This window comes from Sus scrofa, chromosome 5 (genome assembly GCF_000003025.6).
Source record: "Sus scrofa isolate TJ Tabasco breed Duroc chromosome 5, Sscrofa11.1, whole genome shotgun sequence".
NCBI classification, from domain to species: domain Eukaryota; kingdom Metazoa; phylum Chordata; class Mammalia; order Artiodactyla; family Suidae; genus Sus; species Sus scrofa.
The window spans coordinates 15,887,854-15,905,091 of NC_010447.5; the positions used below are offsets into that span (position 1 = coordinate 15,887,854).

Sequence of the window (17,238 nt, forward strand, 5' to 3'; positions counted from 1 at the left end):
AGATGGGAGCACCTCGGAATCCCAGGCCCAGCACCACTCCCACACCTGCAGCTCTCAGGCTGGGCTTCTGCCTGCAGCAGAGTTAGGTCTGTCCAGCTTGGAAAACTCCTGGGACGTTCCGGCTGGGTGCCTGGGGACGTCCCCCCCTCCTCTGGCTGTCAGGTGAGCTGAGGGTGGAGCGGGCATGTGAGCGCCACCCCTCGGGTCACTCCCGCACCCCCCACCCATGCAGACACATATAACCTTGTCAGCCCACTGCCTGCAGGTCTGACCAGCACAGTCCTCTGCTGACAGCACAGGGAGGGAGCTGCAGGCCAAGGCCCGAGCTGCCCAGATACAGGAGACCAGAGGAGACAGGGAGATCAGAGGCAAGAGAAGGGGAGGCCCTGGGAACAAAGGAAACGACCGCCAAGGCCCCAGGACCTGGACACAATGGAGTTGGGCAGGCGCAGCTTGGCCAAGACGCTGGTGTGCCGGCTCTGGATGACTGTCAGCAAAGCTCTGTTTGCCGAGTTCCTGGCCACGGGGCTGTACGTGTTCTTCGGCGTGGGCTCAGCTCTCAGATGGCCCCTGGCCCTTCCCTCTGTGCTGCAAATTGCCATCACCTTCAACCTGGCCACGGCCATGATCGTCCAGGTCACCTGGAAGGCCAGTGGGGCCCACGTCAACCCTGCTGTGACGCTGGCCTACCTCGTGGGCTCCCAGATCTCCCTGCCCCGCGCTGTGGCCTATGTGGCTGCCCAGCTGGCGGGGGCCACAGTGGGGGCTGCTCTTCTTTACGGGGTCATACCTGAGGACATCCGAGAGACCCTCGGGGTCAACGTGGTAGGTGCAGCGAGGGGGAGGAGGCAGGTTCCTACAGGTGGAAAGGGGGGAGGGCTGGGCCAGAGGAGAGGGGACAGGGAGGCCACAGAGCACGAGCTCCACACCTGTTCTGGGCTGGGCCTTGGGCCCCAAGGAATGACTGTGGCCTTGATGCAGGCAGAGCAGACGTGGGATCCTGGTGCGGGGATTGGGGAAGCAGGCAGAAGCCACACTAAGGGGCAGAAGTCAGAGACGGGCCAGGCATTTAAGGATCAGAGTAGCCGGGGAGAGGTGGGGGACCCTGCACGCCCTTCCTCTCCCCAGGTCCACCCCACGTCCCCCACTCCTCTGTTTCCCCGTGTCCCTCCCTCCGCAGCACCCCGAGGCCTGTCTCACTCCTCCACATTCTTCTAATCAGCTGTGTTCCTCCTACTTCCCCAAGTCCCCACCTTCCGGTCCTGCCCACGGTCCCTCCCAGGCAGCCTGCAAACGTGCATCGCGCATCTCAGCTTCTCAGCCTCCCTTTCCCACCAGCCCCCAGCACCGCCTCGCCGCCCGCCCCCAACCGCTGGCCCCAACCAAGCCGAGTAGCAGCGGGAGGGGTACCACTCCCTTCTGCGGGGAGCTAGTGTCTGTGTCCGGCGGACCGGACCCACACCGCACAGCTCTCCCCTGCCCTTTAGCTTCTTGAGTCCTGGGGCGGGCGGTGCTGTGGTGTCCTGCCCCCTACAGCGAGGAAATGAGGCCCAGAGGGCCACCAGCCCCGGGCAGAGCCTGCTGGCTCCAGCCTAAGCCCCTCGCACAGGTCAGGAACAGTGTCTCGATCGGCCAGGCGGTGGCAGTGGAGCTGGTCCTGACCCTGCAGCTCGTGCTCTGTGTGTTCGCCTCCACCGACAGCCGTCAGGCGACAGGCTCCCCAGCGGCCACCATTGGGGCCTCTGTGGCAGTGGGCCACCTCATTGGGGTAAGGGGCAAAGGGGACGCCCTGCACATGCACCCACGGGTCCCTCCCTGGGGAGGCTGCCGGGACCCCGAAGGCCAGGAAGTGTCCCTCCCTGAGCCCCTCATGCCTTGGGGGCAAAGCTGCACCCCTCACTCCAGGCCCAGGGGAGGGTGCTGCAGGGGCCAAGCCTGGGGTGGGGCTCTGAGCTGGGGCGGAGGGGGCTGTCCTTCCCGGCCTGCCTTTGGCCTCCTCACACCCTGACCCGCACTTGCGTCTCAGATCTACTTCACCGGCTGCTCCATGAACCCAGCCCGCTCCTTTGGTCCTGCCATCATCGTTGGGAAGTTCGAGGTCCACTGGGTGAGACCCTCTGGCGGCAGCTAGCCGAAGGGAGACGGCCCCAGTGGCAATAGGGGCTTTCTTCAGCAGGGAGGCCACAGTCACTTGAGGGGACAAGTTCCCCTGCTACAGACCACCCTGACCTCCATCGGAGGTTTCCCTGAGCTCAGAAGACGAGGGCCTTTCTTTTCAGCTTCAAAACTCCAGGGTACCCTGTGGATTGCTAAGAAATAGGCCTGGGGCAGGAGCTGCAGCCTGGGTCCAGGCCTCAAGTCCTGGCTGTTTCCTCATTCACTTCCTCCAGCTGGACCAATTTCCAAACTTGGATAAAGAAAAAGACAAACAGAAATAGACACACACGCCAGCAGGGACAGGAACAGCACTGGCCAGGGTTCCAGGCTGGAAAGGCGGAGGCCAGAGGAGGGAGGCAGAGGTGGCGGGGAGCCTGGCCCAGCCCGGTGGGAGGCAAGGTCCCTTCACCTGTGGGAACTCAGGGTGGCGTGGGGTGGGGCAGGACTCCTGCTTCTCAAGTTCACCACCTTGTAGATAGCTCCAGGGGTCCTGGGAGACCAAGTCAAGCAGGTGGGGTCTCAAAGCTGCCCTGTGGTCTGAACGGTTCATGAGCAGGATGCCCACTTCTGCCTCCTCAGATCTTCTGGGTGGGACCCCTGACGGGGGCTGTCCTGGCTTCGCTGATCTACAACTTTATCCTGTTCCCTGACACCAAGACCCTGGCCCAGCGACTGGCCATCCTCACTGGCACTGCGGAGGTGGAGAAAGTGGAAGGGGAGGAGCCCCAGAAGGAAGGATCCCAGGCCAGTTCAGGGGACATGGAAATGGAGAGTGTGTGTCAGGTGGCCTAGAACTTGGCCCCTGCCCTCGAGCTTCTGAAATGTGCCCTGAAAGTGGGCAGCATGCTTGTGTAACCAGACTTCAGGTTTTCCTGGGGGGCGGGGGACTTGCAAGGTGGGGTAGGGAGGCTTGGCCCCTTGTCCTAGCAGGGTGGGCAGGGGGAATCCCTGGCATTCCATTTCTAGACGGGATCTGGGAATCCAATCTGCTCTGTTCCCTCCTCCTCCATATATATTTTTTCTTTTTGGCCGCAGCCACAGCATGTGGAAGTTCCCAGGCCAGGGATCAAACTCACCCCACAGCAGTGACCCGAGCTGCCTCAGTGACAATGCCAGATCCTTAACCCACCGAGCCACAAGGGAACTCCTCCTACATCTCTTTTAATGAGTCAGAACAGAGGGAGGCAGGGGAATCGTGATTGCCCTCCCTTATCTCATCTGTCTGGGCCCCATGGCAGGGGGGTGGTCCTGGGCCCCCAGACCCCCTTGTCTTGAAGAAAAGGGAATTTGAGCCTGGACAGCCACTCTGCTTAGAGATTGAGGGCTATGGGGATGTCAGGGAACCCCAGCCTCTCACCCCACCCTTGGGGAGAAGGGGCCAGTCTTCTCAGGAAAAATCAGGCCCTGGAACAGCTTCAGAGCTCCTTGGAGGGGTGCTTCTGCTCTTGGATGTGGTTTGGGGGATTCCTGAGGCCAGAGATTACCCTCCCAATAGGTGTTCACTCCTTACTCCTCCAAATCCTCAGCAGAGAGCCCCTCCCTCAGGAAGAACTGCCACAGAAGGACCCTCTTCAGGGTGGGTGGAGGGGCAGGATATACAGGCAAAGGAGGTCCAGGCCAGACAGGCCTTTCCCCGGGGGCGGGCTCCCCCAGGTGTTCGCCTGCTTCCCATGCCACACCCCCATGCACAGGAGCGATCTTGAAAGGGGGCAGGTTCCATCCCAGCCCTCCCTCTGTGACCTGGGCCTAAAGACGCCACCCCTAGCCTCATTCTCAGCCCTGCTAGGATCCCAAAGAGTGTTGCGTAAGTCCCAAGTTCATTCCTAGGAACTCAGGAATGACCCAGGAAATCAAGATTTCACTTCGGTGCCTCTGGAGGATGTGGGAGTCTCACTTGGTTTGTTAACATTTACCAGCTGCTGTAAATCTCCTCTGCCTGTGACTTGGGGTCCTGTCTGGATCTCAGTTTTCCCCGGCTGTAAAATGGGCACAGCCTTCCCCTGGAGATTGATGTTACAACAGGCGATTGGAAAATGTTTGGGGAAGTTAAAATGCTGGAAAAAGGCACCCAATAAATGATGATGATTCTTGCTGTTACTGTAATTATTGGGTTTGAATACAATTGCTGCTGGTAATGGGAGGGAGGGGGGTAGAAGGGAGAGGGAGATGATTAAGAGGGAGAGAAAAGAAAGTAGGTTTTTCTCATTTCATCTGCTCCATTTACCAGGGCGGGGGCGGGAGCTGCCTCCTTCTCTTCTGGGCCTACTGACCTGGGAACTTTAGGGCAGGGGTTGGGGAAGGATCCTGGAATGAAGAGACAAGCCAGTAAGAGTCAGTTCTTATCTCTATGGTGCCCATCACTACGGTATCCTGAGATACAGCCGCCAAATGCATAAAAAGATGCAACCTCCAAAGGGGTTGGGGATAGGGGAGGGGCTGCCAACGTCTCCCAAGAACAGGGGGACAGGGCCCCAGCCTGTGACAGCACAGTGGCTGAGTCCCAAGTGCTCGTAGCCACAGCAGCCGTGTTCTGTAATATTGTCAGTACAGGGTACTACTCGCATCTCTCCAAGCTGGGCCCCACTCATCTATCTTCACAATCTCTGAGCCCAGGGCTTCCTCTGCTTTTTTATGAGCAGAGACAGCTGTGTGCGTGTGTGTTTGAGAGAAGGACTTACTAAAGGTCACCCAGCTCCGCACCACAGCCCCCCAGGATCTCCCCAGCTCCTAGCTTAGAATTTTCCAAAATAGAACTCCAGGGGGGCTTATACAAGCTGCAGCCAGAGGAAGGAAGGAAGCCGGAACTAGAAGGTTGAAGAGGGCAGGGGGATGGAGCTCCTGCAGTAGGCTCTTAAGTGCCTAGACAAATTATCTCCGCATCCCTGGAGCCGAGCACGCAGTGGGTGCTCAATAAAAGTTTGATGAATGAATGACGGAGGCTGGGCAGCTGGAGAGGGAGGGGAGGCGGTAATTGATCAAGAGGAGAACTCAGGAGTCACAGCTCCAAATGAGCCAAGATGACAGCCACCGAGAAGCCTGTGCTTGCTGGTTGTGGGAAGCTGGGAAGAGGGTGCACAGCCACCCTTAAGCCTCCGCCGCTCCTCCGGAGCAGACTGTGTAACCTCTGTCCCAGGAACTTCCGGGTGACTGCCTGAGCAGAAAGCTGGGGGCTCTTTTCACCGATCGTTCCTTAAAGCTGTGCTCTGTCAGAATAGACTAGAGCAAGGGGAGACCAACCAGCTCCATGAGAAGTGAGGAACTAGGTTAGAACCTCAAGAGCATCCAAAGTTAGACACAGGAATGAGGAACCAAAGGTTAGCTTCTCCTTCTCTGGAGCCCTTTATAGGACAGCCGGCCATCTGCTTGGAGGTGGGAAGGGCTGGCCTTCCGGGAGCCAGATCTCAGCAGTTCCAGCTGGGGGGGTGGGGGAGTGGGGGGGCTTCAAATCACAAGCACAACCCCCCAGCCCGGATGGGGGCGGGGGAGGGGGGAGCACGGGGAGGACAGACCCTGGTGTGCACTCCCTTCCTCCCTTTTGTCAGGGGAAGTTTTTAATTAATAGTGTGTAATCTGATCTGGCCCTTCTCCCCGCTGAGCACTGCCTTCAATCAGCGAAGCCATCTGCAATTGCAATTCATAATTCTCCCAAAAGGGAGGGGGCCCGGGACGGGTGCCTTGGTGATTAATACAATTAGCCTTTTATGTTGATGATTGTCTTAGCAGGAGCAGATGATGCGAGCACAGCGCCTAGGCTGTCACTTCCCCATTGGCTGGCAGGACGCCTCTCTCCGTTCCCCACCCCCACTGCCTCCTCCTGGGGTGGAAAGAGGACAGGTCTAATTTGGGACCGCTCTGTGCAGGGAGGGACCCCACAGAGGGACCAGGCTCTGGGACACATTTGGGCTCCTCGGAGTGAGGGGAGAGGAGGAGCGAGACAATGCAGCGACTGTCACTTTCTGAAGAAAATCACTTTGACCTAAAGGATTCTGTGCACCAAGCTTTCAAAGAAAAAAAAGACACATAAAGATAGACTAGGGGTCAAAAGGGTTGTAAGAGTTTAACTACAGGCTCAGGCACTTCATGAATCTGTGCGAGTTACTTGAGGATCCCAAGCCTCACTCCCCTCATCTGGGAAACGGCACGTGTGTTCGGAACCCCAACCTGAGCCTCAGATCTCTGTGGGCGGTGGTTCTCACCATCATTGAGGTAGACGGCCATGCCCTTGGCAGTGAGCTCAGCTCACTTTCAAACACAGCCAGGCTCTTGCTAAAGAAGGGGTCACTTCCTCCTCTCGCCCTAGGCTCAGCGTGAGTGAAGGAGGGAGAGAGACAGTGTGTCGGGGAGAAGGATCCCAAAGGTAAGAGGAGCCAAGACTCAAACCCAAGAGAGAGGAACAAGGACAGACTTCCCTGGAACAGGTGGAGCACTGGAGGGAGCAGGCTGGGAGCTGGTTTGGGAGAGATTCAGTGAGGCTCAGAGGGCTGGGTGGATATGCAGGGGTGAAAACAGAAGCAGGGCTTTGAGCGTCTGGCATCTCATATGAAAGCAAACAAAAGGGGAGCAGCCAATGGAGCTGAGGGTTGAAGAGGAAGCATAGATCAAAATCTGTGATCTCTAATCTATAAAGAGGTCAAGTGAACTGGAACAAGCCGACTGGGGTTTTGATGGGAGACTCCGCTGCGTCAGAAGCCCCTCCGGGCCCCCGGTGCTGTTCCCTAAGACCTGGAACAGCACGAGATGAGAGCTTCTATCATGAAGGACATCGACCTTTAGCCAACGCCAGGCCCTATAACGTCAGGGGGAAGACAGGGCAGGATGGAGGTGGGGAGAAGTTAGGGCTAATCAAGATGAAGCATCTGGCCAAACAGTAGCGGTAAACCCAGTAAAAGTGGGTTTATTATGTAGGAACCCACTTCTCTCTTCAAGCACCTCTGGCCCTTTCCAGGGAGAAACTCCTGGCTACAGAATCTGATCTGGCTCAGAACCCTGCCCAGGGTTCAGCAGGACTGAGGTGGGGTGGGTGAGGGGTGAGAGTGGAGGGAGGGTGCTGGTCTCTGCTGTGGTCCCTCTGGCTGTGAGCTGCTGCTTTCTATGGCTCACATCTTAGCAAAGGTCTTCTCCTAATTATTCCTTTTTTAAATTTTTATTTATTTATTTTATTTTTGGTCTTTTTGGTCTTTTGAGAGCCGCGCCTGCGGCATATGAAGGTTCCCAAGATAGGGGTCAAATCAGAGATGTTGGCGCTGGCCTACGCCACGGCCACAGCAACGCCAGATCTGGGCCACATCTGTGACCTACACCACAGCTCACGGCAACACCAGATCCTTAACCCACTGAGCGAGGCCAGGGATCGAACCCGCAACCTCATGGTTCCTAGTCGGATTCGTTTCCACTGCATCACGACAGGAACTCATAATTATTCCTTTTTTAGTCTCTGAACTGACCTTCCCGCTCTTCTGTCATCGCCCCCAACTCTACTTTCAGAAAGGATTCCCCGCCTCTCTGATCATCCACACTCCCAAGGTTTGTGCCAACGGCGCTCACTTGGGGTGTCCGTCTGTGCCTGGTTTGGTACCTTTTCCTCCCAAGTCCCTTCCCTCGCCTGAAGACAGCTTCTCTATGGGGCAGGCCAGGAAATGGAGCTCAAGGTCCAACCAACTGGGAATTTACTCAAGGGTATGCACAGAGCTTTCTGGGTCCCTTACCTCCCCCCCACCTGCCAGCTCTGGAAGCACCTCTCCCTTACAGAGCCTCAGGTGTAACCAGTCTCCAGACCCTGGGCTGGAACCTGGGCCCCACCCTCTCCCAGTACGAAGCAGCCCTCTGGCCTGCCGGCCTCAGTTTCCACATCTCATGGGGCTGCACCGCCTCCTGGTGGCTAAAGCCCCTTCTCCTGTGTAGGGGGGCAGCTGAAAGGAATTTCACAGGATATTTATACCAAAAGTTTCCAACTGTGTTCACTCCAAAAAAAATTTCCAAGATCCTGACATGAGTAGTTGTATTTTTTTTTAAGTCTATTGATTGAGAAAATGCATAATGACTGAATTCTGGAGGCCATCATTAAAACATTGTATTTTATTCATCCTCCAGCAATCGCAGAGTTACACGCTGATAGTCAGTTACACACAGATGAGTTATTCACAGCGTTTATGGAGTCAGGGGCTAAATCTCCTGTAATCACTCTCCAAGGCCTCTACAGTTTGGGAACCATGGAATTTTTTTTTCTTTTTTTTCTTTTTAGGGCCGCACCTGCAGCATATGGAAGTTCCCAGATTAGGAATGGAATTGGAACCACAGCTGCCAGCCAGCACCACAGCCACAGCAATGCAGGATCCAATCCAAGTCTGTGACCTACACCACAGCTCATGGCAACGCCGGATCCTGAACCCACTGAGCGAGGCCAGGGATCTAATCTGTGTCCACATGGATGCAAGTCAGGTTTGTTACGGCTGAGCCACAATGGGAACTCTGAACCATGGGTTTAAACCACTCCTTCTGTCACAGATGAGGATACAGGTCTAGAGAGGGGAAGAGATCTGTTTAAATTCACACAGCTTGTGAGGGGGTTACATCCGAATTTAAGTTCAAGGTAGACATTTGTTACAGGGACTGTCAGTGCTAGTCCTACAGGGGCCTAAATAGGAAGGAAGCTGCAGGCAGAGGGGTGGGGGGTGGGGCAGGAAAGCAGGACCATCCCCAAGAGGTGAAGGATGGTCACCCTGCCTTCCTTCCATTCAATCAGGTAAGACAGGCCTGGAGGAGCTGTGAAAGGGACCCAGGGGAAGGAGATGGCAAAGGGACAGAGAGTGACTGGAGAGGAGCAGCCCTTCCCCTATTTATCTTAACTGCAGAGACTCTGGGCAAGTCCTTTAACTTCTCAGGGACTCAGCTGTCCCATCTGTAAAATGGGAGGGAGCTAGCACCTGAACCTTCCCTTCCCTGTGGGAATAATGGCTTTCCTGCCCTTCAGGACTGTTGGGAGAATCTTACGAAATGTGTGTGGAATTTCTGGGTAAATAGCAAAGACTGGGGAAAGGAACTTTTCAATCATAATCTCCTCCTCTATTTTTTTTTTTTTTTTTCTTTTTAGGGCCGCACTCTTGGCAGAGGGGTTGGGGGGTGGGCTAGGGGTCGAATCGGAGCTGTAACTGGCAGTCTACGCCACAGCCACAGCAACGCCAGATCCAAGCCTCGTCTGCGACCTATGCCACAGCCCATGGCAATGCTAGATCCTTAACCCAGTGAGCAAGGCCAGGGATCAAACTCACATTCTTATGGATACTAGTCAGGTTCGTTACTGCTGAGCCACAATGGGAACTCCAAGATCGTTTGGAAAAACCCCCGAGTCTCACTCTTCATGATTCTAGACCTTGGACCCTTATTTTGGATGATGATGACCAGCTGGGCTTGGGAAGGGGATGGTGAGGGGACTTTACTTTTTTGGAGGTGGCGGTGCCACAGCTGTTCTAGAGCAATGGTTAACGTGTGGTACCCACATCAGTAGCATCAATATCAACTGAAAATGTGTTAGAAATGCAAATTCTCAGGCACGACAAAAGACCTACTGATAAGCAACTCTAATGGTGGGACCCAGCAATTGGCATGCATGTTTTTTGTCTTTTGTTTGTTTTTTGTTCTGGCTATACCTGTGGCATGCGGAAGTTTCCTCGGGGCCAGGGATTGAACCCACACCACAGCAGTGACAGGAGAAACAGCAGTGACACTGCCTGATCCTTAACCCACTGAGCCTGTGGGGAACTCTCAGCAATTTGTGCTTTAACAAGAACCCTTAAGGGGATTCTGGTGCTGGTGTTTGAAGAACCACTGGTGTACAACAGGGACCTACTTAAAGATCAGGCATGTTAGAGGGGACATGTGGGTGAGCAAGCTTCCGTCTCTGCTTTTGAAGAGTCTGGAATCTGGTGGAGATGAGTTCAGGACCTCAAAAACTACATCATCTCCCCCAAGCAAGGCTCCTCAGAGCGAACCTGGGCACCTGAGAGAGGCACAGGTGTGGTTCTATGAGAGTTAGATTTTGTTCAACACTTTATTCATTGTGAGAGGGTGATTCCTAGGCATGGGGCAGGGAAACTGCAGTTTTAGAAAGAGTTTTGGGTTTGTTTTTTCAATGAGAGGGAGGTCATCAAAAGAAAGAGGAAAGAAACAGAGAAGACGGGGAGACCCAAAATAATAATAACTAATACTTATAGAGCACTTAATATGTGCCAGGCACTGTGCTGAGTTTTGCAACCACTCTCTCATTTAATCCTCCCAACAGCCCTTTACACTCTAATTATCATCCCATTTCATAGACGGGGAAATGCAGCCACGGACAAATCAAGTTGCCCAATCATGCAGGTTATAAGGTGATGGAAGTGGACCTTGAACCAAGATTAGTATACTTTCAGAGCCCCTTCATTTTGTCATCGTGCTTTGCTGCTTCTCTTAGGGAAAAGGAGGGAGTACCCTCCCGTCTTTTGCTCAAAAGCCTTCAAGGGCTCATTAGGGCCTGGAGAATTAAACTTGACTTCTTCGGCTTGAGATTCAAGATCTCTCATACTATGACCTCAAAATTCCCTCCAGTCTTTAACCCCCACCCCCACCCCCATCGAGAGCCTTGTACTTCAGCTACACTGGATTGACTTCTCCATTTTCTCTTAAACACTTCCTGATTGCTTCATTTCCCACTCCTCCTCCCCGCTGGGAGCCTAACCATTCTTCAAAGCGCGACTCAAAGGCCTCCTCCTCCCAGAGTCCCAGTCAGGAGGGGGCTTGCTCTCCTTGAACCCCAAGAACGCAATCCCCACTTGCGCGCTCTGCGCCGTTTGTATCCCACCGCACCCCGGGGCAGAGAGCCCTGTGCGGGGGAACGCAGACGTGCTGCAGGCGTCCTCGTGTAATTGACCGAGGTGCGGAGCAAGACCTCCAGAGACGCCGAGCAAATGGGAGGCTAGAAACCGAGAAGGGGAGAGGATGAAGACAAAGACTAGGCAGCAACCAGCCACAGGCCCCCGGTCTCCCGCCGGGCTTCCCCCTGGCCAGGGACAGACGGTGCCGGTTCCCGGGTCGCGACTTCTGGGCAGGCGGCCCGTCGCGCGAGAGGTGGGGCGCGGGGGCGGCGGGGCTGCGCGCTCTGCTGGTCACCCGCGTCCGCCTATTAACATAAATCCCATTAGCGGCGGCGCCGGCGGCGGGGAGAGCGGGTCGGGCGAGGGCTCTGTCTCGCGCGGCTGCCAGGGCGGGCGTAATGCTGCTAACGCGTCCTCCGACGGCGCGTTCCGGCAGACAGAGGCCCTTTTCCAGCCATTACCTCGCTGGCACCTCCGAACCACCCAGTGCGCGGGGCTCTCCCAGCGCGGGAGATTAAATAACCAGGCCAAGATCTCGCCTCTACTAAGCGGCAGAGCCGGGAAATCAATCCTTACTTTCTGGCACTGGCTCTCACGCTTTTCCCGTTGCAGGTGCAGCCCCAGGATGCCTTCCTACTCGGGAAACTAGAGTTTCAGAAGAAAGGGGGATTAAGACCCCCCACACACACACCCCCTTACCTTTCTGGTGCTTTCTTCTCACCGGGCTGGTTGCAGCAGGGAAAGGGGGTTGAGTGGGACACGGGAGGCAGGCGTGTGGTGGTGCTTTGGGTAGAGGGAGGGATGGGGGGACAGTGTCTCCAACCCCCATCTGTCATTTGGGACACAGCGATTGGGTGGTGGGCTGGAAGGCTACCACCGTCCTATTGAACTCTCCTCGCTCAAATGGCTATTTATTGGAGCTGCAAAAGTGAGATTATAGCCCTAAGTGAGAGAAGTACCATCTCTGTTCTCTGTAATCTAATAGGGAAAGCCAGGAATATTTACTGAGCACGTACTGTGTGCCGGCAACTGTGCTAGGTGCTTTATGAGGCCATCTCGTTTCTTCCTCTCAGCAATTCTATGACTTAGGTGCTGTTATGATTTCCACGTACAGACAAGTGAGCAGAGGCACAGATGACTTCTGAAAGACCATATAGCTGGTGACTGGAAGAACCAGGAAGATGAAATGGACTGACATGTGTGACAGGGGAGGAAGAGGATGCTAGGGAAGCTTAGAGCAAAGGCATGGCTCTTGGCCTCAGAGACCTCCCTGAGCGAGGCCGAAAACATCTCAGCTGTCCAGAAGGGTGAGTAGAATTTAGCCAGGTTAAGAGGCTGTAGGGGTGAGGAAGAGGAACTGCAATTGCCAGAGGGTCAGGAAGTTCAGCTCTAAGGGCAAGCAAGGACCAGCTTAGGGGAGAATTATTAAGGATTTTGGTCTTGGGGTTCCTGTGTGGCTCAGCGGGTTAAGAACCTGACTAGGATCCATGAGGATGAGGGTTTGATCCCTGGCCTCGCTCAGTGGGTTAGAGGATCCCGCATTGCCATGAGCTGTGGTGTAGGTCACAGATGCAGCTCGGATCTGGTGTTGCTGTGGCTGCGTTGTAGGCCAGTAGCTAAAGCTCCAGTTCAACCCTTAGCCTGGGAACTTCCACATGCCATGGGTGCAGCCCTAAGGAAAAAAAAAAAAAAAAAAAAAGATACTTCAGAGTTGTGCTCAGTAATTGGATAAGGAGTGAAAGGGAGAGGGAGAAAACTGAATCATTTTTACAACCCCTTCTCCCCCCTGAACCCCTAGGTCCAATCAATTAATAAATTCATCTCATGAGTATCTTTCCCATCTCTCTCCTCTTTTCCATCCCCACTGCCACTGGCCTAATTCACCCTGGATCCTCTCCCTGACCATAAAGCAAATCTTTCTACCTTCAGATTTTCCCCTCTCCAGACAATCCTCCACGCCATCTGAGCATTCTGACCTGTGTAAAGTGCAAACCTAGTCAAAGTCAATCCAAGCCCCATTGTCTTGTCATCCTTCCTGGTCTGGTCCTGACATTCTTTGCCAGCGTCTTCCTCCCCTCAGGGCTAAGCTGCCCAAGAGGCATCACACCCACCGAACACCCCCACCCACCCCTGGTCATCTACATGTAGAGGTAAATATTCTTTCACAGCCCCAAACTTTCATACATCTTTTGCTTGTATATTTATTATATATACACGTGACTCATTCCTGAGAGGTCACATGACCTTCCCTTTGCCAGGAATTTTCCACTTCCTATCTGGCAAGTTCCTATTCACACTTCAAGTCCCAGCTCAGATAACAAGTCTCTGTAGGCTTCTAACACGCCCACTCCCCTGATAGGATTAATTGCTTCCTCATCTGTGCTTCTGAAGCACTTTACACATAATCAGTCCTTGTATGTGCTTAATTGTATTACAGGTGTAAGGAGGTTCAGGCAATGCAATGATGAGTGTTCTTCACCTTGAAGGATTGTGGCAAGGATTAAATGGGATAGAATATGTACAGTTAGGAGTTCCCTGGTGGCTTAGGGGGTTAAGGACCTGCTGTTGCCACTGCTGGCCCAGGAACTTCCATGTGCTCTGGTTAGTGTTTCTCCATCTCTTTCCTAATAATGCTACAAAAATCTCTATTACAGTTTACAAAGTGTAAACTTGGATAGGGTTCCACACACTCTCCTGTTTGATCTGGGAGCAAATCTGTGAGACAAGGATGGTACTATGATTTCTGTCTTAGAGTTGGAGGAAGTGAAGTACCAAAGGGTTAAAAAGTGAGGCTGCAGCTGGTTCAGTGGTATGCTGGCACACAAAAGTGCTCCACAGTGTTTAAATGAAGTCACGTTTTCTGATTATAAAACCTGTGATCTCTCCTCTAAACCACACTGCTTCTTGCATGCATTAGACACTATTTTTTCAAATTGTGGGTAGCTATCATTACGAAGTAATAAATTCAATGAGGTAGGGACAACCAACATGGTGGGGGTAGTTACGGTGATGGTAAGAGAATAGAAAAACATAGTTCAGTGTATATTGCATGTAGTAAGGATAAGTAGAGTCCTGTGCTATGTGATTATAATGTAAAATGTATTTCTCAATGGAGCTTTGGATTAAAAGAAAGCAGGAAAGCCAAATTCTAAATGAATGTTTATTTTTGGCTGGGCCTGAAGTTCCCAGACCAGGGAGCAAACCTGCGCCACAGTAGTAACGCCACATCTTTAACCCACTGAGCCACCAGGGAACTCCTAAGGGAACATTTGTTAAATGCAATAGTAACACTTTCATTTTGCATTTAGTTTTGTTTTCCCAACAAACAGCTACTAGAAAGCAGATATCATGTCATCTTTCTTTTTCTTTTCTTTTCTTTTTTTTTTTTTTTTTTTGTCTTTTTGCTATTTCTCGGGCCACTTCTGCGGCATATGGAGGTTCCCAGGCTAGGGGTCGAATTGGAGCTGTAGCCACCGGCCTACGCCAGAGCCACAGCAACGCGGGATCCGAGCCGCGTCTTTGACCTACACCACAGCTCACGGCAACGCCGGATCGTTAACCCACTGAGCAAGGGCAGGGACCGAACCCGCAACCTCATGGTTCCTAGTCGGATTCGTCAACCACTGCGCCACGAAGGGAACTCCCTCATCTTTATTTTTCTGACTCCTAATAGAGTCCTTGTTACAAATTTGGTGCACCTTATAAATGTGTGTCAAATGAAAACCTAAATGAATGTAGGAATGAATGAAGGCGTGGTATAGCTCAGTAAATGTGGTTGCTGTTCTGTCTCCTTTCGGAATTCTTCTTATTCAACCTGGAGATGCAACACTTCAGTTATTTTCCAAAAGCACGATTTCCCTGCCTGGGGAAAATAGTAAAGCGAAATTATTATCAGGTCTACAAATAACAAATGCTGGAGAGAGTATGGAGAAAAAGGGAAGCCTCCTACACTGTTGGTGGGAATGTAAGTTGGTACAGCCACTCATTATGGAAAACAGTATGGTGGTTCCTCAGAAAGCTAAGGATAGAGTTACCATATGACCCAGCAATCCCACTCCTGGGCATATATCCAGACAAAAAGATACATGCACCACTATGTCCACAGCAGTACTATTCACAATAGCCTAAACATGGAAATAACCTAAATGTCCATTGACAGATGAATGGATAAAGAAGATGTGGTCCATATATACAGTAGAATACTACTCAGAAAGAATGAAATAATGCCATTTGCAGCAACATGGATGGACCTAGAGATTATCATACTAAGTGAAGTAAAGCAGAAAAAAAAAGACAAATACCATATGATATCACTTATAGGGGTAGTCTAAAATATGACGTAGGAGTTCCTGGCGTGGTGCAGCAGAAATGAATCCCGACTAGGAACCATGAGGTTGTGGGTTTGATCCCTGACCTTGCTCAATGGGTTAAGGATCTGGCATTGCCGTGAGGTGTGGTGTAGGTCAAAGACGCAGCTCAGATCCCGTGTTGCTGTGGCTGTGGTGTAGGCCTGCAGCTGTAGCTCTCATTGGACCCCAGGATGGGATCCTCCATATGCCGTGGGTGTGGCCCTAAAAGAGAAAAAAAAAAAAAAAAGACACAAATGAACCTATCTAGGAAACAGAAACAGGTTCACAGACAAGAATAGATTTGTGGTTTTGCGGTTACCAAGAGGGAGGGGATTGGAAGAGGGTGTTGGCATGGGAGGTTGGGGTTAGCAGATGTAAGCTATTATACATGGAGGGGGATACACAAGATCCTACTGTATAGCCCAGAGAACTATATTCAATGCCTGTGATAAAGTATGATGGAAAAGAATTTGTGTGTGTGTGTCCTTTTCCAGCTGCACCTGTGGCATATGGAAGTTTCCAGGCTAGGGGGTCGAACTGGAGCTGTAGCCGATGGCCTATGCCATATCCACAGAAACAGATCTGAGCCACTTCTCAGACCAACACCACAGCTCACAGGAATGCTAGATCTTTTTTTTTTTTTTTTTTTTTTTTGTCTTTTTGCCATTTCTTTGGCCGCTCTGCGGCATATGGAGGTTCCCAGGCTAGGGGTCGAATTGGAGCTGTAGCTGCCAGCCTATGCCAGAGCCACAGCAACGCGGGATCCCAGCCGCATCTGCAACCTACAACACAGCTCACGGCAACCGGATCTTTAACCCACTGAGCAAGGGCAGGGATCCAACCCGCAACCTCATGGTTCCTAGTCGGATTCGTTCACCATTGCACCACGACGGGAACTCCAGGAATGCTAGATCTTTAACTCACTGAGCAAGGCAAAGGCTACGTCCTTATGGACACTAGTCAGATTCGTCTTCTATGAGCCATGATGGGAACTCTGGAAAAGAATATATTTTTACAAGAGTGTGTATATATATATATACACATACATATATGTGTGTGTATATATATATATATATATACACATATGTGTGTGTGTATATATATATATATATATATAACTCAATCACTTGGCTCTACAGCAAAAATTAACACATTATAAGTCAACTATATCTTTAAAAATAAATAAAACCTTAGTAAGGCCAAAAATACTTTGCAGTCAAGAAGTATCACTTGCCCTTAGTCAACATGGCATCCTGAATGCCTTCAGGAAAGAGCTCTTGAGGAAAAAACCCCACAAAAACCGCAACACTTTTGACCTTAGTCAAGATGGCTATCTTCGGCTTCGCTCTGTCAGAATGCGCATGCCCAGGCTTGTCCCCGCCCCTCCCTTTAGCCCTGACGCCTGCGTCGCAGCGTAAGGGGTAACAGCGCGGGAGGAATAAATTTCTCTGTGATTGGCTGGTGCGGGATTTCAAACCGGAGCTGGCGGCGCTGTGCCGCTCTGCCGTTGGGTGAGGCGCCGAGGGAAGTGGAAGGCAGCCCAGGTGGGGCCAGGCGGACCCGGCCAAGTGGGTGCTAGTGAGAAGAGGTGCGTCTGGTGCTGCGTTTGTGGTGGGAGGGAGGGCGTCGGGGGTGGTGAGCGGTGGCCTCCGCGGGGTTTGGGGGAAGTCCGGCTCCTACAGCCCTACCGCTGGGGCTCTCCCCGGGCCGGGGGCCCGGGCGGCCTGAGCGGGAGTGGCTGGGGGTGGGTGTGGGGGGCTTCTTTCTTGGAGCAGTGTTTTTGTGGAAAGGTGAGGGCGTCTTTTTGAGATGGTGGCTTGGACCGGGCAGGAGCCACTTAAAAGAAGTGGCTCTCACCTAAGGACGAAGTTAGGGAGTGGGTG

The 17,238-nt window shown here is 52.7% G+C and overlaps 2 protein-coding genes across 7 annotated transcripts in view; both read left to right on the forward strand.

Moving 5' to 3' along the window:
- On the forward strand, positions 227-4,260 carry AQP6 (aquaporin 6). Of its 2 annotated transcripts, none has more exons than XM_021090894.1 (4): positions 227-825; positions 1,637-1,768; positions 2,027-2,107; positions 2,737-4,260. In XM_021090894.1, exons 1-4 carry the CDS (start codon positions 433-435, stop codon positions 2,947-2,949), a joined length of 819 nt encoding a protein of 272 aa, XP_020946553.1. In that variant the 5' UTR covers positions 227-432; the 3' UTR covers positions 2,950-4,260.
- Positions 6,461-17,238, forward strand: part of RACGAP1 (Rac GTPase activating protein 1) — a 49,306-nt gene continuing 38,528 nt past the window's right edge. The window contains exon 1 of one of the 5 annotated variants that reach the window (XM_021091634.1): positions 6,461-6,514. The gene's annotated coding sequence lies outside the window, so the exon portion shown is untranslated. Of the gene's footprint in view, positions 6,515-16,762; positions 16,944-17,238 lie in introns of those variants that run through there. The other 4 variants (XM_021091635.1, XM_021091633.1, XM_021091637.1 and 1 more) reach the window with 4 other exon arrangements.

Coding starts and splice junctions, on each gene's coding strand:
- AQP6 (XM_021090894.1), top strand. CDS start 433: ATGGAGTTGGGCAGGCGCAGCTTGGCCAAGACGCTGGTGTGCCGGCTC. Junction 826..1,636: donor AGACCCTCGGGGTCAACGTG/GTAGGTGCAGCG, acceptor TCGATCGGCCAG/GCGGTGGCAGTGGAGCTGGT. Junction 2,108..2,736: donor GGAAGTTCGAGGTCCACTGG/GTGAGACCCTCT, acceptor CTGCCTCCTCAG/ATCTTCTGGGTGGGACCCCT.